This window comes from Chenopodium quinoa, unplaced genomic scaffold (assembly GCF_001683475.1).
Source record: "Chenopodium quinoa cultivar QQ74 unplaced genomic scaffold, ASM168347v1, whole genome shotgun sequence".
Classification (NCBI taxonomy): domain Eukaryota; kingdom Viridiplantae; phylum Streptophyta; class Magnoliopsida; order Caryophyllales; family Amaranthaceae; genus Chenopodium; species Chenopodium quinoa.
The window spans coordinates 790,892-813,261 of record NW_018742204.1 but is presented as its reverse complement, the minus strand read 5'-3'; the positions used below and the strand labels follow the sequence as shown (position 1 = coordinate 813,261).

The 22,370-nt window shown below is 38.2% G+C and overlaps 1 protein-coding gene across 1 annotated transcript; it reads left to right on the top strand.

The window, feature by feature from the left end:
* The first annotated feature begins 13,119 nt into the window (after positions 1–13,119).
* LOC110699451 (peroxisome biogenesis protein 3-2-like) lies at positions 13,120–22,370 on the top strand. The gene is made up of 7 exons (XM_021876978.1): positions 13,120–13,318; positions 13,549–13,778; positions 13,869–14,059; positions 14,150–14,280; positions 17,960–18,087; positions 21,038–21,265; positions 22,022–22,370. Exons 2-7 carry the CDS (start codon positions 13,594–13,596, stop codon positions 22,278–22,280), a joined length of 1,122 nt encoding a protein of 373 aa, XP_021732670.1. The 5' UTR covers positions 13,120–13,318; positions 13,549–13,593; the 3' UTR covers positions 22,281–22,370.

Here is a 22,370-nt window from a genome sequence, read left to right as displayed (position 1 = left end):
TATTAAAGCAACGGAAACACTCGAAAAGAAAACATCGGTAATTGAAGAAACTGAAACGGTTGATATCTCAAATTATTCAACCAATAAAAGAGAAGTTAAAATCGGACTAACACTTAATGAACAAGAAAGAACCGATTTAATTAACTTACTTAAAGAATTTATCGATGTATTTGCTTGGTCATACGAAGATATGCCAGGCATTAATAGAGAAATAGCTCAACACACTATACCACTAATTCCAGGAATGAAACCCATAAAACAAAAGTTACGTCGAATGAAATTTGACGTAGCTCTTAAAATAAAAGAAGAAGTCCAAAAACAAATAACTGCAGGTTTCATCAAAGTATCCAAATACCCCAAATGGGTCGCCAATGTCGTCCCAGTTCCGAAAAAAAATGGAAGGGTAAGAATGTGTGTCGACTATCGAGATCTAAATAAGGCAAGTCCAAAGGACGACTTCCCTTTACCACACATCGATATTCTGGTAGATAACACGGCAAATCACGCACTTCTCTCATTCATGGATGGGTACGCAGGTTACAACCAGATTCTCATGGCAGAAGAAGACATGGAGAAAACAACTTTCATAACACCATAGGGCACTTACTGCTACACGGTAATGCCATTCGGGTTGAAAAACGCGGGTGCTACTTACCAACGTGCAGCAACTGCCTCACTCCATGACATGATGCATAAAGAAGTTGAAGTATATGTCGACGACATAATTGTAAAATCAAAGGACCGCCCAGGCCATCAAGTATCCTTAAGGAAATTTTTCGAAAGGCTAAGAAAATATAATATGAGGTTGAACCCATCTAAGTGTGCTTTTGGAGTCACCTCAGGCAAGCTTTTGGGTTATGTCATAAGCTCTAAAGGAATAGAGATAGACCCAACCAAGACCAAAGCAATCATGTCAATGCCACCGCCCAAAACCGAGAAACAGATTCGAGGATTTATCGGTCGGTTGCAATACATAAGTAGGTTCATATCAAAATTGACGACAATATCTGAACCGGTCTTCAAAAAGCTTAAAAAGAATGTACCAGTGATATGGGATGACGAGTGTCAAAAAGCCTTTGAAAAGATCAAAGCCTATCTCGCAAATCCTTCCGTATTAGCACCAGCACTTCCCGGAATATTTCTTAGGTTATATTTGACGGTTACCAAATAGACAATGGGAGCTATGCTAGCACAAGAAGTAGAAGGCAAAGAAAACGCAATCTACTATCTAAGTAAAAAAATGCTCGAATACGAAACATGCTATACACCACTAGAGAAGTTGTGCCTCGCCTTGGTGTGGGCCACAACCAAGTTAAGACATTACATGTTAATGCACACCAGCTTCAAAGTCTCCCGGTTAGATCCACTCAAGTATCTATTCGAGAAATCTACACTCAATGGACGCATATCAAGATGGATAGTCAATTTAGCCTAGTTTAATGTAAGGTTTATGCCGCAAAAACTATCAAAGGATCTGTGATGTCAGATTTTCTAGTAGACTTTCCAATAGAAGACTCGACGCCAATGCAAGACAATGAATTTCCAGATGAAGACTTAATGGTTACTGAAGATGATACTTGGACCTTGTACTTCGACGGAGCCTCAAACCAAAAGGGATATGGCGTTGGAGTATTACTAGTATCACCTAAAGAAGAACATGTTCCAATCTCCATAAATCTTGATTTTGACGTTACCAACAATGCTGCTGAATATGTAGCATGTGTGGTAGGCCTTGAAACAGCCTTGGCATTGGGAGTAAAAAAGTTAAGGATATTCGGAGACTCTTCTTTGATTATCAATCAAATATCTAAGAGGTGGAAGTAAGGAGCGAAAGTTTAGCCCCTTACCAAACCTATCTGGAAACTGTTACCAATCAGTTAGAGAAGGTAGAATACACATATCTACCTAGGGAAGAAAATCAATTTGTTGATGCCTTGGCAAGACTAGCCTCAATGGTTAGGATTCCCACGGAAATAGAGCAAATGCCTCTAACTATAGAGAAAAGGCACAAACCAGCATACATCCAGGCTATAGAAGACGACGAAGTAGTCCAAGAAGAAGAAGAAGAATCGTGGTACACGGATATACTCAATTATGTCACCAAAGGAGAATACCCTCCCCATGCTGACAAAAGAGAAAAATGAGCATTAAGACTCTTGGCTTCCTAATATGTACTCATAGACAACAAGCTACATAAAAGGGTACCTAAGGGTCGAGCTCTCTTATGTGTAAGAAAAAAAATGCACAAAGAGCAATGAGAATAGTTCACGAAGGAATCTGTGGCACGCACATAAATGGAAAAATGTTAGTTCAAAAGATAATGCGAGAAGGATATTATTGGACTACAATGAATAGGGATTGCCATCAATATGTAAAAAGATGCCCTAAGTGCCAAATCTATGCCAATTTACAACATGTTCCTCCATCCTAGCTCTACACCTACACATCGCCATGGCCATTCTCTACATGGGGAATTGACATCATCGGCAAAATCACTCCACTAGGAACAGGAGGCCACGAATATATACTAGTAGCAATTGATTACTTCACAAAGTGGGTCGAAGCGCAATCATACGCTAAACTCACTGCAAAACATGTAGCACTCTTTATCGAGAGAAATATTATTTGTCGATATGGAGTCCCACATGAAATGATAAGTGACAATGGAACTCACTTTCAAGCCAAATGTGAAGAATTGTTACAAAAATATGGCATTCAACATCATCATTCTTCCCCTTACAGACCTCAAGCAAATTGAGCAGTCGAGGCAGCTAATAAAAATTTAAAGACTATCATCGAGAAAATAATGGAAAATTATAAGGATTGGCCTGACAAACTTCACTTCGCATTGTGGGGTTACCGCACGTCAATCCGTACATCAACATGAAATACGTCATTTTCCTTGGTTTATGGAAAGGATGCCGTACAACCTGTCGAACTAGAAATTCCATCTCTACGCATTGCATTAGAGAGTAAACTCGATGAAGTCGAATGGACAAGGGAAAGATATGAAGAATTAATTCTACTCGATGAAAAATGACTAGAAGCTCTACATCACACTTAGTGTTATCAAACTCGTATGGCTAGGCATTTTAATAAGAAGGTCAAGACAAGAAACATCAAAGTAGGATACTTGGTGTTAAAAGCATTAAGGAAAAATGTTTTAGATCCAAGGGGCAAATTTAGACCTAATTGGTCTGGACCCTACATTGTCAAAACAATCCTGTCAGGAGGTCCAGCAAAACTAACTGATATGGATGGCAATGAGTTCTCGAACATGACAAATCTTGACCAACTTAAGAAATACTACCCATAATTACTTGAGTAGGATACTCAAGAGAGCTACGTTTGGCCTGATTCCTTGAGAAAGGATACGTAGGCAACCCTTTATGGGTGCGGCCACTTTATTTTCCAAAAATCTCGCACCCCAGAATTAATTAAAAATTCGATAGAAGATCGGCAAAATATCGGCGTCACGGAAAACAGTCCGGCGCAAGAAATTGAGCGTTAGCGCCAGCCGACGGCACCGTTGCCTGACGCCAGACGTCCCTGGCCGGCGCCAGTCGCAGATAAGCTGTGCCAATTCACAGTTTAAATTCTGGGAATATTTCGGTGTTTTTCGGAAAATTTTCGACTTCCGTACTCGAAAAATTTCTGGAAAATTAATTTTTTCGGTTTTCATTGCTTTAATAAATAAATTTAAAGTAAACAATTAATTAAAAGCTGAAATTTCATTAATAAAATAAAATTATATTATTGATGGAATTTTAATAAAGCTGAAATAAATTAATTTTAAATAAAAAAATATAAACTAAGTCTAGTAATTGGAAATTAAGCAATGCTTGTAATCTTTCTTTTCTTTCCTATCCCTTTTTCAATTTTTGTTTGCTTCCTCCTCCTCATCCATAACCTTAGCTAGTAGGCATCCTTTAGAGGACCTACATTCAATCTTAGAGTAGATAGTTTCCCGTTCAGTTAGGACTTCATGCTTCTTTTCTATCCAAGCTTTTTTCTCAGTGGTGTCAGCTTTCCTTTTTATTGTAGTACTTTATTCCTAGGCATTGCAGGTGTTTTGAATTCTACTCTTTCACTTAAGCGTTCCTTGGCAGGAATCACCCTGTCACCTAGACGACTCTTCACATCAGTTTTACCCTTATTTTTTCTTCAAGTCCTTTGAAGGTTTCTTCAGCAGCCACTTCTTCACATCATTGGGCAAGGAAGGAGGAACCTTTTGGGTAATTACTTCCCATAAAGGTCTAGCACTCCAATAAGCATCAAATCTGTCTACTTCCTGGGAGACAGGGAACTCCTAGGGAGGACGAAGATCTCCGGAAGGAATATTCTGAAGAAGGTCGTATTGTCTTCTTACCCTACAGGGATAGTAATAAGTCATACGGGACAAACTTGAAAGGCGGTAGAAAGGTTGCTTGTTGACACCAACCATCCTTTCTATTTTCCACCATGGGATGACCCACTTGATAGCAAAATTGCGAGATTCGAAAACCCTCTTCCATTTGTGGCACCCCATCTTAGAGAAGCGTTTCTTCCTCCTCACGAAACAATTCGGAGTGTACTTCTCAATGTTGTTCGGAGGGCTAATTAATTCTAGCCTTTCCATTAGCCACATCTGTAAAAAATTGCAATGCAAATAAATTATTATTACTATACAAAAATATATTTTTTGATTTCTGTAATTAAAAATATTATTTTTTCTACCTGTAATAAAATTGGAGAACCCCGAAAAGGTGCTTTTGGGTTCCTTTTCAATTCATCAAGACTAATCATAGTCTCTCCAACTATCAGTGGCATTGGATTTCTCCCTGATTCAATTTGTTCTAGTACGGTGGTTATAATTGATTGACCCTCATTATTTTTACCACTACTAAGAAAAAATTGATTAAGCATACAAAATAAGAAAGCCCTTCTTCTATAAATATGAAAAGATTCGGAGAGAGGTTTATCAAAATAATGGCGAGCAAATTCTTTTAAATTAACTATGTTGCCATCTACTATTTTTGGTAGATCCCTTTCTTTGAAATTGAAGAAGCGTTCAAAATCCTTGTAATAATAAGCATCTATTCTAGGGATTACTATGAGGTCTATTGCAGGGAAACCTAAAATAGCACTAAATTCTTTCGGCAAAGGGCTAATTTCATCATACCCTATTCTAAAGCAATGAGTATCAACATCCCAGTATTCTAGAGCGGTATGAATAAAATCTAAGTCAAGATCTACCCCTTTGATACCATAAATTCCCCCCAAGTGGAACAAATCTAATTCTTTTCTTTCTTTGGTATTAAGAGACCGACACCATTCATGGGTGTATTGGGTAAAGGTTTTGGTAACTGGAGACATGATATTATTTTTCTAAAGCTAAAGAATTATTTTATTTGCTAAAATTATGAAAAGAATCGGCTGGGCAGGGGGCTATTTATGCACGAAATCGGAGCAGTTCTAATCGGGTTAGGATACGGAGTCAACGCCATTTGGCGCCAGACGATGCTATGGTTCCATACGCCAAAGCTTGGCGCCACACGCTAAGTGTAGCGCCTAGCGCTACACCAATACGCGTGGCGCTAGCTGGCGCCAATCTGCCTCGTCATACGCGTTTTTACTTTAATTCGAGTATACTAATGACTTTATGGCTTCCTTATCTTTTCTAAACATCTTTTTATTCTTTTTTTAATTAATATAGCTATTATATTACTTATATTATTCTTTTTTTGGATTTTATTTAGATTAATTTCCAAGTTTTTATAAACCCAAGTTTTTATTTGACTTTTCCTTTTTTCATTTTTTCTTTTTAGGGGAGAAGGTCGGATACCCTCCATCAATAACAAAATGATGGAATTTTTGCGCAAAATTACTTGTCACACTTTCTTGCACACACAAACATGCACATAATAATAATAATAGCAAAAAATGAAAAAACATGATAAATAAAATATTCTCATAATAGTATGTATATACAAAATGAGTCTAACTAAAAGGCAAAGTTCTATACAAAGTCAAATAAATAATAAAAAGCACAGGTACAAACTACGGCGCCGGGGGAGGTAAACCCATCATCGCATAAAACTCCGCCTTAGGAGGAGTAACCCCTCCACCTACTCCAGCTCCAGCTCTAGCATCAGCTCCAGTCTCCGCAGGAGGAGGAAAACTCAACGTGGGACCAGTCCACCTAAGATCAACCTGAGGCTGAGGCTGCGGAGGGTGCTGCGATGACGAGCCAACCTCGTACATCCCACCACCTCTAAGAGCCGAGGTAGCCTCCCCCTGGCTAACCGGCGCAGCATGTGCACCCTCAGAGGAAGAACCCGAGCCCTTTGCCACATCAGCACGGGCGGCCTCAGAACGACCACCCCTACCTCCTGAAGTAGTGCAGCGACGCCTCGAGCTAGACCTCGCCGGATCCCTCCGTACCTCAGGCCTCATGCGGGTACGAGAAGGAATGGGCTGACCCTACAAAAGGAATTAAAATCAGAAACAAGGCAAAATCGAAGCGGTAGTGCAAAACATATGAAAGAAAGACTACCTCTTGAACTACGTCGTCTCGACGGCAGGTAGCCACATTCCTCATCCGGACAAGCTGGCTCCGGAAGGCATCTATAAATCGTGTCATCGCCGAAACCACCTCGCGCGAGAACTGTCAAAGAAATAAGTCAGTAAACATGCATAATATATATGGACAAAAGTTGCAAATAAATAAGCTTACCCGAGTCTGGCGGCGAGGAATCGACCGCTCCACGAAGCGCTCATCCTCAGGAGCCGGAGGAATCATCTCCTCAATCGGCCCGTATGTCCCCTGGTAATGGATAGACATACGGGGTGGCACGAACTTAGCAGCATCGTCCTGATGAAGTAAAACCAAGTCAGTAAAGCATTACTTGGGGGCTACTTAACGAAAGATAAAAGCAGAAAAATCGTACAGCCACATCCTCTGCCGGTACAGTAACTGGAGCTAACAATGGCAGTAGCTCCTCCGCATAGCATCGCCCAAGGATCGTGCAAGATCGCCAAGGGGTACCAGCTCCCTCTGACATGCTCAACAACCTCGCGGCGTCAAACATGTGACGTGGTGGAGGAGCAGGACGACAAAGGTATCGGAGGAATGCTGTCTAGAAACCCTCTCCCCAAGGTATGCGATCGCTCCATAATTCCCCAAGAAATAGCGACGCTCAGCAGAATACTGTGCGGCTAATCTAGGGACTGCCAGGCCGACCCACGGCCAATACAACACCTCAAGCTCCTGCAAAGAGCGTCAATCAGGCGAAAATCTACCTAAAGCATCACAAAATGGCAAATAAGAAAGAATCATACCGCGATGATCCAATCTCGGACATATGCAGTGGACATCCCACACGGTGGCTGCCCCATGAAACACTGACTGGAAACCTGCGCGGCGATGGTCTCCCCGGCGCAGCAGAAGGGAAGTACTCGTAGAATCAGATCTATAAGGAGTTAAAATTATCAGAAAGTGTTAGGTAAAATGTAGAGCTAAACTTTATAAGGAATAATGTTTACCTCTACGACCCTCCAAAAGCTGGACAGAGCAACATTCGTCCCAAAGGACCGGTGTCGACACGAGTCCCTCAGCGCTCGAATGAAGTCAGCATAGGCCAAGCTGGCCCAGTCGTAAGTCCCGATCCGATATAGATCGCGGACGGCAGGAAGGTAGTAAAGCAGCGCCCTACTACCCTTGTCAGGGGAGAACGTCCCTGACAACAAAATAAGTGCAAAGATGCGCACCCGCTGCTCTCGGATGGTCGCACCATCGTCAAAGGCCGCTGCCAGAGTCGAACGGCGAATCCCCCTAGCGTTGAACTAGGAAGACTCTACCTCCGCTCGAGCCCGAATAGTAATCGGCCTCAACAGCTCCTCGACCTTAAGGGAAAAGACGTCGATCCCACTGTCGAACGGCAGTGGCACAAAGCTAAACTCCAGTTCTGTGATGAGTTTGAAGCCGGTAGGTGTGACCTTCATCTCACCCCAAGGAAAGTGGAAAGTTTTGGTGGTGTCCCAAAAGAACTCCACCAGAGCACGCACTACATGGTGACACCCGTTGGAGGCAACCATCACCTCGGAGGTCTCATACAACGCAGCAAGACCGTAGGACTCCCATAGGAGTCTTATCTCGATATCTCTGGCGATGTACATCTTGTACAGATCGCCCAAGCCGTCATAGCCAGAGCCATGACAACGCGTCCTCCCAACAGTGATACCCCGTCTCACCCACTTAGAAATGTGGTGGACGGGGGAAAAGAACAAGGTCCGCTCATCCCACTCGGGGAGTCGACCAAGCAAAGTGGACGGCTCGGCGTCGTCCTCCACGGGCTCATTCTCCCGTCGAGTGTCTCGGGACCGTGACCCAGAGCCTCGCTGTCTAGCCATGCTACATTGTGCAGAATTATCATAAATTAAGGTTCTATAATATCTAAGGTTCTCCTAGCCGCATGATACTATGTTCGCAAAAAACAGAGTACGTAGTACTAAAACAGAGCACAAATTCAAATTGAGCATAACGGCATTTTCCAAGCAATCAAACAATTTCTTACAATACTATAGTAATTATTGTGTCTAATTGGACAAGAATTGCTAGCAAAAAACATCAAGAACGGGCCACATTGTATTCCCGACCTCAAGAGGTTCAACAATGGAAATTCATTCATTTCTTCACCAAATTGAGTCAAACAACTCTCAAATTACTCCCAAGGAAATATATAAACATAATCAAGCAATTTCATGGCATAAAATTTGACAAATAAAGAGAATTAAGCATTCTAAGTTTCGAAATTTCATGATATTCGAATATAAACATGTGCAAAATTCATATAAACCGGTGTGAGTTCGGTAAAAACTTACATAGATCGGGAAAGTGGATGAAAAGAGCTTTGATTTGCAACAAATTTGAGCGAATTTGGTTGAGAAACGAGCAAAAACGAAGCAAGTGAATTTCTGGAGATAATCGAGCAAAACGCGACGAGCAAACAGCAAAAATGAAGAAGAAAAGGGTATTTAAGGAATACCCTATTCTGGCGCCAAGCGCTAGACCTTGGCGTCAAAATATAGGCTTGGCGCCTGGCGCCAATTCCAGCGTCTGGCGCTAAGGCCAGTTGTGCGGCGCTGATGAGTTTTCAGCGGCGCCAGGACCCTCAGCCACTCAGTGAGGTTGTTCTACCTTTTTTGCAATATATTTTGGGTTCCTTGGTATGCCACTTAGCCCCTCTAAGCAATTTGACACGATTTTTAGTAATCGGCTTGATTGCATAAAGTGATCGACCTGATGAAAGATCGTCTCACTTAGCTTAAAGCGCCTAAGCATTGGCTCATTAACAAAAAGCATCGACGTAGTGGTTCATTCGCAAAAGGCACCGACGTACCGGTTCAAAAGCAACAAAAAGCGCCGACGTACAGGCATAGCGGAAGCAAAGTTCAAGCGAGCTTTTAAGGATCGACAGGCGGAGATCTTCGGTAATTTCTTTGGAAAATTATCGCAAATGAGGATAACTTCAGGCGAGGATATCTTCGACGGAATTCCCTAGATTGTGGAGAGTTGTCACAAACAACTGAAGGTGATTTCAAGCAAAATTATCTTCGATAGTATTCCCTTGGACATGGAATGTTATTAATGCGGAAGAGGATTGTTTCAAGCGAAGCAATCTTCGATGGTATTCCCTTGGACGTGGAATATTATCAAAGAGGAAGAGGACTGTTTCTGGCGAAGCAATCTTCGATGGTATTCCCTTGGACGTGGAATATTATCAAAGCAGAAGAGCATAGTTTCAGGCGAAGCAATCTTCTAAATTGGAAGTAGTTACAAGCGTAGCGGTTTTCAAGCGGGATGGCATTCTCTTGGCAGGAGGTCATCAAAACAACAGAAAAAGCAGCAACAAATCGGTTACTTTTAGAGACGTGTGCTCGACAGTGTAAGATACGCGTTTCTTAACTCTTTTATCTGTTTAACTAACGCTAGTTTGCAGGTATCGGTGTTGCAAGGATGATTTAGGATCGCAGAACGTTCTGAATCATTCTCCGTCTCTATCAATACTTTGACTTTTGTTTTCGAAACTCGCGTTTCTCCAAACTCAGTCACAGTGGGGGCTTCTGTAGACACCCATTTGTGTCTCCCCAAAACCAAACCCAGTGATGAGTACCTTTTGCGTCGAATCATAATCGAATGAAGTGAAAGTGTGGAAAGTCTAGTGTTGTGGATAGTTTTAATTTCTTTTCTCTTTTATCTGTTTTTGAAAACTTATTTTAAGAAAACAGCCAATCCATTTTGGTTGGTCCATGATATGGGTCCAATAGTAGTGTAGTTGGATGGGGCTTGACAAGAGCTTTCCAACGATATATTATAAGCCCAATTCCGATGAATATTGAGGAATTTATGGCCAATTTACTAAACTGAGCCCGGTTTGAGCCTTATATGCGGCCCAATGATCTAGGGGAGGGCCTAATATGGATTTATCATTCCTAATGCAATTAGGAATGGTTTTAGTATTCTAAATTCTTCTAGAAGGTTCTTTTCGTTCCTAATTCAATTAGCATTGATAAATTGACTTTTGTTGAGTTTTCAGAGTTTTAATTAGAATCAAAGAGCATTTTTAAGGAAAATACGATTTTATCCTCCTGTACGATAATTTTTATTTGATCTAAGAAAACGCGTGATTTTCTAAATCAGCGCCAAACGCCAGTTGTAGCGTCTGGCGCTAGCATTGGCGCCTGGCGCTAATGTTGGCGCCTGGCGCCAATAGCCAGCGTTGGCGCCAACTCAGTTTTACGTGCGCCAGAACTCTGTTTTGATATTTTATCTTTTTTGCTGATTTTCTCTATAAATAACGTCGTAATAAACTCCGTTTTCATTCACCAACTCTCATCAAGATTCTCTTGATTATTTTCTCTCTCTTTTTCTAAACTAGCCTTCTCTCAAATATAAAAATTCCGCATTCATTAGATCTAGAAACACCTAGCCATATTCGAAGTTGTCTTCGCCCTAGACGTGAAAGGTTTAATTTCTGAGGGTTTGGTCCCAAATCTCTTTTTCAATTATTTAATTTAATTGTTTGTTTATTATTTTCCTTGAAGTTACTAACGTGTGTATTTTGTTATTAGAAAGAGGTACGAGGCATCAAAGTAAGTACTTTAATGGTTTTTATTGATGTTATGATGCAGAGTTCATGCTTAGGTTGTTATTTTAGATTCCTAGTATCATGTCTAGGGTAATTTTAATATCAAGTATGATTAAAAGTACGATGCCTTTTATGTTCTTCCTAATATTTATGATTGTTAGTATCATGTTAGGGTTAAAGATTTGATCTTTATTGTTTAGTGACATGCTAGGGTTTGTTATTAATCTTGTTAGTATCATGCCTAGGATCTTGCTATTATTATGCTTTAGCATGATTATTATGATTATTGGTATAATTATTATTATGATTTTGATTATGATGTTTATTATTATGTTGCTTGATTATACATATTTTTATTGCTTGATCACGCCTTTTATGCATGTTTAAAGGGAATTGGTACTTGTAGTCGCGCTTAATAAGATAATTAATAATCTTGTTTAGGGTTAATTATGATTATAATTCAAGTGATCGCCAATAATAGTTTTATTTGTGCATTTAAATTCAACCAACATAGATAAACAGGTTTAGGGTTAATCCTATTGCTTGTATGTTAATCAAAAAGCGCACATGAATTCGATCAGAATAAAGTAGAGGCCTATTATTATGACAAGTTCAATATCTTTTAGGTTGGATTTGTACCTTCATCCTCGAACCCTGTTTGGTTCAAGACCTTATGGAGTTGACGATCTCTTGGATCATTAAGGGGTGTAACTTTCACCTCGTGAACGGTTTACAAGTTCCTAAAAAAACTTGTTGGCGGCTCTTTTGCTCTATCTTCTTCCCTTTTGGACGCCACCGTACTTTAGTGTATGATCACAGTGGGGTTCAAGCTAGGGGATTAACGCTTGAAATATTCCCTACAGTGGGTACTTGTTGGAGTCATCTCAATGAATAGATTATTAATTTTCAATTGTTACAAGTTATACCTATTGATAATTAAAGATATTAGTGATCAAAGATTAGCATCGGCATGCGTGTCCAAGAGAAATGGAGCAAGTATTTAAAAACGGAGGGAGTATATTTTTAATAAAGTCATATTAAAATCTATGTTATTCCTAATTCACAAATTATTACAAATCTGTCTCACAAATTATCACAAACCCTAATTTTGCTAAGTTTTAAACGAAATTTCAAGTACAAAACAACTAAAATTGTTGTAAAAAACCGAAATTTAGTACAAAGTTAGGTTCAAGAAAACCTAAAAACATGCAACAACCTAAATTTTGATAATTAGAAAATGCATCTTCATAAGATGCCCTAAATTAAGTAAGAATTGTAAATTAACTTGATAATTGCTAGTAAATAACCAAGTCACATGCAATTCTAACAATAATTACATAGATTAAGCAATCAAAGACTCACCTCAATGCCTCATCTACGTCAGTCAATTGCGCATGAAATTCTCTGAAATAATATTTCCTCGAACAAGTTTTGATCGAGAATATCTTTCCCCGACAGTCTGCACGCAGAAATAATTGGTCTACTCTCGATTCTTAGGACTTCAATTGTTCAACAAGATTCAGAGATTCAGAGAAGAGAAGAGAAGAGAAGAGAATGTGAACAACTTAGGAGAAGTGAAAGATGAACAACTTAGAGAAGAGAGAGAAGAAAGGAAAAGCGAGAATGGAAGCAAACAAGAACTAAAATAAAACGGATATATCATGTTATATACTACCTCCGTTTCTTTTTAGTTGACACGTATTTCTTTTTTGGAAGTTATTTTAGTTGACACGTTTCCTTTTAGGGTAACTTTTTTACTTGCATTTATAAGCTACCCCATTTGCCTTTTCATTCTCTCTCTCTCATCTCCTTAATATATGTGTCTAAATCAAATATGTCAACTAAATAGAAACGGAGGAAGTATTAGTATTTTTATGCGTATATCACAGTTCCAATACATACAACTTAAATGAAAGGCCATGCACATTTACCTCATTACCCCTGGGAAATTTTACTTTTACCCCAGCAATTTGCTGGGCTGAGAGCCTGAGACCGACTCATTAGAGGGTTGTGCCTTTTCCAGTTTTTCTCCTCGTTTTTCCCCTCGAGAGCTTTTCCACGTTATACTGAACCCTCTCTTCTCTCTCTCCTCCATTAGAGCGTAATTATTCTTTTCTGAGGTATAATTCTCCATTGAAGTAGCTTGTGAGCTTTCTCTCCTCCATTGAAGATTTGATGCAGCTTCCGAGGTATATTATATTTTTTCAAAATTATCGATTATTGATTTCGCAAATCTAGTGTTAACAATTATTTTAATTTCACTATATTCAATTTAGGGTTCTTCTAAGGTGGATTATTGATCTATTTGAATATTGAAATCGTGAAGGATTATAACGAGCATGTCGTATCTAGAATTTTGCTATTCAAATTTGAGCCTAATTTGATAGTTGATTAAAATTTTGCTGCTGATGTATTGCAGAATTTGGTTAATATAACCCTTTAATGTGAGGATGAAATTGTGAAAATGGACTTCTTTCTATTCAATAAGAGTTTTTGGAAAAGGCACAAGAAGAAAATATTGGTTTCATTGGGAGTTGCTGGAACTGGGTATTTTTGGTACAAGTTGTATGATGCTCACAAACACCGGCTTGCTGAACTGGAATTGGAACTTGCTGACCGCCGGGAGAATGATGAAAGCATTAAGGCTCAGTTAATATGAATTTCTTTCTGTGTTTGTGTGAATCTTGGTGAAAAACTGTTTTTGGGGTTTTAATGATTATCTTACATTCCATCTTGTAGAATGCAAGAACATTTCGAGACCATTCAGAGAATAGCTAGCACAACGACGTTGCCTCGAGCCATGAACTTCTTAAGCACTAGGACAAATGAGGAGTTAAACCTTTCGGTGTTGACGGAGAGGCTGAAACAAGGAAAGGATGTTTTGACCCTTCCAGAGAAACTTGAACTATGGGATAAACTCAAAGTACTGAGTATGTTGTCTTTGGATTACTGTTTTAATTGTTGACTGTGATTTGTGGACGCTTTGTTCTTTGTTCTGAACGGAAGTCTTTTCTTGCCAGGCTTCACTAAAATGGTTACATCAATTTGGTCGGTTACTATGCTTAGCTTATTTGTTAGAGTACAAGTGAACATACTTGGAAGACATCTTTACATTGACATTGCAAGATGTCAGGAAAGCTCCCCATTGCTTGTAAGTATTTGTTCCTTATGTATTATAAATTATGATATTAAGATGCTTCTTGTCAACCCTCATGACACACCTTTTATAAGGAGATAGATTCTTCTTGGATGTTATATGTGAAGGTGATCCATTGATTTTGTAAAAGGTTCATGTCGAAGGAATTTGACTTTTGCATACATGTTTAATTCTATATTTAGCGAATCTATAAGCCACATTTGTTTCACTTCTAATTTGATCTTCAAACAAAATTAATCAAATTGGGAGATTATCTACAAAAAGAAAGCAACTTTGGATTGGGAGATGAGATACCCTAACTAGCATATAACATTTTATTGAACTTTTTAAACTATACCCTAAAACTCTTTGTTGTTGGACCTTGTGTTGCAAAGATAATAGAAATCTAAGGATCCAATGAAAAAAAGGGAATTGAATGATCTAATGAAGACTTAGGTTATTATATGGATCCGCTTTACAAAGTCGAAGTAAGATTATTAGGAATACATTGTTAAGATATGCAAGCTTTCTCTTATGCTAATAGGATCTCTTTGTCCTCTTCAATATCATGTATCTTGATTTCCTATTCTAGTTTTGTCATCTTTAATTGCAGGGCTGTTTGGCTTAATGAAGGCGTATAAATGGAAACAAGAATTCTGTTTTCATCATTTATTCTTTTTTCCTTTCATTTTTTGGCCGAGAACATGACATAACTTTCAATTGTTGGTTTTCTTGGTGAATTTACATTGATGTTAAAAGATGTCTTCATTGATGCTAAAATAGATCAATACTCCCTTTGTTCCTTTATTTTAAACTCACTTGCCTTTTCATGGTCTTTAGTGCGTGTCTTTGACCATTGGTATCCTTAATTGTGCATTGGTAAAAATTTGTTTAGTGGATTCATTGAAAATACACATTGAGATGAATCTATTAAGATCTCCCATGCTAATGCTATCACTTGTTGATAAATTCGGTCAACTTTCTCTTGTTTTGACCACATAAACAGTGATTAGTGAAAAAAGGGGGAAAGAAGTATTAATTAATATTTGAAATTTGAATATTAGATCTCGAAGTAAACAATCAAATGATTGCTACAACTGCTTTTCAGTGATGTAGTAGTCCTGTTATTTTACTGCTAAGGTGTTTTTGGGAAGGCTATATACATCTACTCTTTTTTGGGCCTCTTTCTAGCAAAATCAGAACCATTTGATTTCTATTGAGTTTGTATGGTGGAAATGTTATCTGTTTCCTAGGTGCTTTTTTCTTTTTAACTTTCTGATTTTATAGATGTTGTGCTTGCTGTTGTAACAATCTATGTTGGCAAGAGGAAAAGAGGGTGCAAATTTGGGCCCTGACTTCTAGTTTATTTGAAATTCTAGATGTTTAGTGAACATAATTTGTTCATGTGTTGTCCTAAATTTATTTAATATATGTTTGATTTAAAGCAATTAGTGGCAATTGTAAGGATGTGGAAGATAAAGAGGTTTTATAAATTGAAGTCTTTCACTTGCGCTTTGATTTTGAAAACTTTGGATGGGCTAAAACTTACAAGTATCAATGTCTTTTGTTGTTTCCAAATATCAATCTGATTAGGTTATGGAACTAAAAGATTAATCTTATATTCTATATATACCTATGTATTATCGACACTCCTGTTCTTTTGTGAATTCTTCTTATTTCCTTCAAATAGGTTGTTACAATTAATTTGAATTTTTATCATTTTCTGCTTTGCAAAATCTGATTCCTAAGGATACTTTCTCAACAAAAAAGTGATTGGGTGAGTGAAATATGTAACAGGGCTTTTGCAGAGTTGTCCACTCGTTTCTTTATAATAGATGAGAAATATGCTTAATGTGATTTTATCTAATGATATCTAAAAGAATACCCAATCAAGTAGGATAACTTAAAACAGTTTTTTGTCAAATATATTTCTGCTGAACATATAAACCATTTCCTTATTTTCTCTGGGGGCAGAATTTTTTTTTGTTTCTTCAGGTATCTTTGGTCTCTAGTGGGCCTCTCGATAAACTTAGTTGAAAAATAAAAATAAAGAATTGGATTCTTAAAGGAGGTTGTAAATTTTACCTACAAGAAAATGAATGACCATATGCTTTTATTCGCGCCATGAATAAAATTTTCTCATGATTAATCTGCATGTGTTTTCAATGTACGTTTATATTCGATAGGTGTCATTTCATTTGAATGCAAGGTGAAAGATATGGTTGCCTATTTGGTAATAGATATAAATGCAAATTATGATTTCCTATTCATGACAAGAAGACCAGAAGTATATTTGGCTTGTCAGCCCTGAAAGAGTAGGGAGACTAGTGAAACTATTATGTCAAATTTACAGGGGAAATTCGAGATGGTATAGGACCCACAATATGCTTAAATAAAGTGTTTTATTAAACTTCATGTAAAACCTTAGGCTTAATACTTTGGCATGAGAAAGGGGCTAAATCACTGAATCCTTTGCTCTGTAATTATTTGAGGCAAATTCTAGTGATACTTATATTTTATCTTAGTATTTCATTTGCCCGTGTGCTGCCTACTTTCTATAAAATGGATGAAGCATATTTAATGGGATGAGCTATGATATTTTCAAATCAAAGCTTTGAATCCTTGTTATCCTTCTGTATCACTGTATCCAAACTCCAACCACAAAATATCTCGATGTGCCATGTCTAGGGCTGGTCGGAGGGCTTTATGAATAGTTGGAGCCATACCTTACTTAGCGGGATGGCTTTGTAGTAAAATTCAGTAATTTAAGAAACACATATACAAGGCACATAGACATGGGGAACTGGAGAAGGTTATATAATGTGACAAAAGGGCTCATGGTAGTTGAATATAGGTTTATGTGTAGAGATTTTGAACTGCTGCTAAATTGATCGGTGGGCATGAGACAGCTTTTGGAACTGAATCATTTTAGTAGCTGGAGAAAAAGAAAGCAAATCAATTACTGTAGAATTATAGAAGATACAAGCTAAAAGGAAGTTGCCAACACAGTGAATCAGGGTTGTGGATCAGCAATTAATGTGTCATCCTAGGCTAAACATTGGTGCTGCACGGCCTGCACCTGTCTGAAATTAATATTCATTGTCTAGTGTGGGGCATGTGATCTCCTGTTTTGTAGGTTATTTTAGCCAAAAACTGATTGTTGAACACCAAATCATGGTAATTGATTGATATACTTTTTGGCTAAGTGTATTTAATACATGCAAATGTAATAATTGGCCTATCAAATTCTTTAGTGCAATAATCACAAATTAACAGAAGGTGGAACCAAATCCACTATTTATTACAAGCATCGTTACTCTTATTATAGTAGTAAAACCTTGGATGTATCGGTGGATTGACTCATCAGTTTGCCATTAAAATTAGATCCTCACAAAAAAACACACTTACTCTTTTTTGTTTGGTTTTAAGAGATATATACGATGATTGAATTAACAAGAGGCAGTTTCTTAGGAATTATTTCATGCAAATTCATGGTAATCAATTAGCAGGCAAGGGTGTTATTTTTATTCATGGGTTCATGAATTCACTTACTCTTTATTTATCTTTTTCTGTGCGGTTGCCTTCGGACATGAGGAAAATAACAGTAAAGGTAGCTATTTATTATGTAAAGGTAGTAGCTATTTATAATTGAAAGTGGAAGAAAAAGCCAATAACGGTGACTTTTACTTTGCAGGAAGAAGCTAGTCTCATTGGTCAGGATGATGAACAAAATTTTTTAGCTAGGGCTGATTTTCTGGCTAGTCATGGGTTGCCTGCTTTAATCTTCAATATGCAGGCTGCTGCATCAGAAGTCCTAAAATGGTGAGTATTATGTTGCATAATCATTTAGGCAACCTTATTTACATTTTACTACATGGAAGATGCTGTATAAAATTTTCACCAAAGTACTGTTAACCTTATTGAACTTTTGATAGTTGCATACATTCTCCAAGACTAGCATTATCTCATTGAACATTCCATGCTACTATGATGGCTATTCATTTAAGTCTTTGGGTAGCACCACTAGATTTTCAACAAGGTGGAAATTCTCGTATTCTCTATGTACATGTTCTAACATAACTATCTATCAAGAGTCTTAATAAATTTACTCTTTGGATTATTTTTAAGCTTTTTCGATGGGCGTGAGTGCACTTATCAAATGAAAGCGGAAAAAAATAAAATAAAAGAAATGCTTACTTTTTATTCCTGATATGGTCCATGTCATTTTGAGGCCATGTAAGTTCTGTATGTGCTTGTTCTTACATAAGGCATACAATTTAGCTTGCTAGTTAACTGCTTCCCTCCGCAAGCCTTAGTAGTTAGCTGGACCTTATCAAAAGGGCAAAATTTGTGCATTGGACAACGTGCAAGTCATAGTTGAACAACTTAAAAAAACAGGAAATATATTTTATTTGAGCATTGTGTCCTTTGTGAAATAACTAACCTGGTTAAAGATACTCTTGCCGTTTGGTTCATCGAAGGGAAAGAGAATGACTTAAACATTGGGAAAGGAGAAGAATACAAATTTTTTTTTTTTTTGTGACAACAAAGGGAATGAGTTCCACCATAAAACCACCACTTCACTTCTCTTTTCCTCTTTTTTTGGACACCATGAAGACCCTCACCACCTACCCTAACCGCTCCTCCCCTAGCTGCCCCTCCCCTTCTCCCGAAACCACCATAAAACCCCTCCCCTCCCCCCAATAAACCCCTCACCGACCGTAGACGGCCGAAAACCCAACCCTTCATTGCCCCTCTCCCACCCTCGAAACCCTAGCCTAGGGATTCGGGGTGGGGGGAGGGTGGTGGAGGGTTTTGGCCTGTCGGTGAGAGGATTTTAAGGGTTTTTTTTTGGAGGGGAGGGGGAGTGGTTATGGGGAAGGGGAGGGATTTTTTTGGTGATTTGGGGGGAAGCGGAGGGTAGACTGGGGTGGGCGGAGGGGCGGCAGAAGGAGGCGGTAGGGTGGGTGGGTTTTTCGGTTGTGGGGGTAGGGTAGGAGGGTGGTGGACTAGTGGGAGGTATGGTGGTGGCTAAGGAAAGGGGATGGAAATACTTAGAGGGGTTGGGGATCGAACTTGGAAACTGTAGGGGAATTGGGGGGGGGGGGTACAAGGAATGAGAAAAAAGCCTAACCAACACCATCTAAAGGGAATAACGACAGTTGATTCCCATAACCTTTGATACCCCCAACCTATGTTACTTGGACTCGGATGAAGTGTCAAATTAGACACGGGTGTCCAAGCATCGGACTCGCCCATTTTCTTGAAAATAGTTGTGTTTTTAGTTAAAAATGAAGTGTCCAAGTGTCGGTGTCGGTGTCAGACACGAGTCGTGTCGACACGGACACGTGAGATAAATGAAAGAGTCCGAGTAACATAGCCCCCAACCAAACGACCCCTTCAAGTTTGCATGTTGTTGCTGATGATTTGTTTCCAAGGAACAGGAAAACAGGCCCTTTCGTATCTTGTTACAAAGTAAATTTCTGTCTAACGCTAAATGCTGCAATTCTACAATAGAATATTGAATTATGAGTTAGGACATTAGCATCATTGGGCCTAGACCAGTGTAAAAAATTTCAGAAAATTTTAAAAATTGTTTTTTTTTTAAAAAAAAAATATTCGGGTGATGGATCGGGTTAACGGGTCGGGTGATGGGTTAAAATTTTCCACCTGAATCCGATCCGTCACCCGCATCCGTTAATCCATCACCCGCCTATCATCCGTTTAAACCGTGTTTTTCACCCATCCAATAAGACAGGTGGAGTCTATATACTTATTTTAAGACGGGTGGAGTCTATATTCTTATAGATCCACAATTTTTCTTGCTGCTTTAGCACTGCCAAAACAACTACACATGTCAACTTATTTCCAATTAGAATATCTATACACTTGCTAAATCCCAGGAAACTGAAGCCGTATTTGAAGCATTAGCGGGCTCCATGGATCACTTTCCCATTTCCCTTAACTTTAATTATACCATTTTAGGCATCAGTCATTAGGAATGGCAGCTAATGGTGAGCAGGGCTTTCTTCTATTAATCAATGTTGAATAAGACACAGAAGAAACACATTCCACTGCCCAGCAAAGAAACAACTGAGGAAACCCTAGCTTCAATCAAGATATATATTGAAAAACTTCCACACTAATGTATCATATGAAAATTTCAAGTTATGTTTAAGCATAAATCTAAGAGAAAAGGTTTTTCTGTCATATTCAAGCTCAGAAGCTAATATAATTTTATCAGCAGTGTCTCATAGGGATGTGTACTCACTGACCACAATCCACCACTTCACCAACTACTTTCTGTACCCTATCAGTGTGTACTGTAGTCTGTACCTGAATATGAGCAATTGATCTTAGGAACCAAGGTAACAGATGTACAATTTCCCTGGTTGTATTACTAGCAAGCTTTGACGAACTCTGAAAATTGATATATAAGAATTACTGTCTTCAGTTCATTCATGTGCATTACTATATTTCTTTGCCAGAGTTCCTAAAGGCACGCATGTTCCGATGTTATTATTCACATCAGCTACCATTGTTTTTTTAAGTAATTAAATGAAGACTAAAGAACATTCTTATACTTGAATATAGGTATCAATCAGCAAGTTCTTAAATTTATTCTTTAATTCCTCTTGATGATTTAAGCTGTAATAATTAATTTATTTGAGAAGTATATATTGTTTGAAAGAGATTTCACTAAACATGTGGTATTAAAGGTGCTATCTTCCTGTGGAATTTGTAACAACTGCTGAATTGACTGTCATTGCAGCAAACAGCTGAAAGATATCTTTGATCCCTTAATACTTCATGAAACTATTGTTCAAGTACTTGACACATTCATGAGCATGGGAAGGCCTCGTCATTGGATGGAATACTTGCTGCCAGAAGATGCTAAATTGCCAAGCTTAGCTGCATCTCAGAGCGGTGATAATTTAATTATTTCTGATATGCCCAAATTCGATCAACTCATGACGGAGACGCATACTGTTTTATCGAGGTATGCAATAACCCTCTGCTTCAGCTCTTGCAAGTACTACTGTAGCATGGGCTTGTTCCCATTGCCTAATTCTTATCCTTTAGGCTTTGACCAATATCTTGCTCACTTAAACACATGCCATTATGCATCACCAGCAACTCAAAGGTCCAGAACTACTTACCGTGATTGCTCAGAATGATAACTAGTTAATCCTTCCATTTCATATAATGTTCATCACTTTAGTACTTAACCATTTCTATTCTATATTGTATGTCATCTAGAATATCCTTTCACAATAAGATAGCCTAGTATTAATACAAATTGTTGATTTTAAGTGGATTAAAAAAGAATATAGTGGGGGTTAATTTGTGGAAAGTGAGAAAATCTAGTTGAGTTAAATAAAAAGTGAATTTAAAGAAGTGAGTTAGAGGATGATGAAGAAATGAGGCTTATATATAGGGACAAGAGTTTTGTGAGAAATGAGATTTTTTTTTTTAGGGTTAAGAATTTTGGGAGAACTGAGGCTTTTATAGTTTTATTTAGGGACATAGGGAGTAGATAATGTAAGAGAGAATTTTACTGGATAATACTAAACTGGACAGGACTTTCTAGCAAAAATATGTGAACAGATTTGTGTAATGCCTGTCATATACTGTGTATGATCATTGATGTAAATGTTAATCTCAAGGAACTGCATTAATAGAAAATTAGAAACCACTAGTTCAGTTTTCTGATTATTGATGTATCAAATATTAAGTTAGTGTTTATTTTGTGCAGTAACGAGTTCACAAATGTGGTAGATGTATCTCTCAAGACGCTGGTGAATGCTATAGTGAGAGATATTTTTGTCGATCAATCAGGAGCAGGTACACCCTCATCAGGCATAGCATTGGTGAAACTTTTGCCTCGAGTTGCACAAATGAGTCAGCTACTACTTGATGAACCTACAAGTAACCAGTTTGTTCAAACGATAAAAAATATACAGGATGTTGAGTTGTTCTTCACCATCCTCTATGCAAATGCTTTAACTGTTTAATCACTTTGGAGATTGTACAATAGATATTTGTCTCAAGATTCAGATAAATAGAAATTTGTCTGCACAGTCGCAATATCTGTTGGAATTTAA

Coding starts and splice junctions, on each gene's coding strand:
- LOC110699451 (XM_021876978.1), top strand. CDS start 13,594: ATGGACTTCTTTCTATTCAATAAGAGTTTTTGGAAAAGGCACAAGAAG. Junction 14,060..14,149: donor GGATAAACTCAAAGTACTGA/GTATGTTGTCTT, acceptor TTTTCTTGCCAG/GCTTCACTAAAATGGTTACA. Junction 21,266..22,021: donor ACGCATACTGTTTTATCGAG/GTATGCAATAAC, acceptor TATTTTGTGCAG/TAACGAGTTCACAAATGTGG.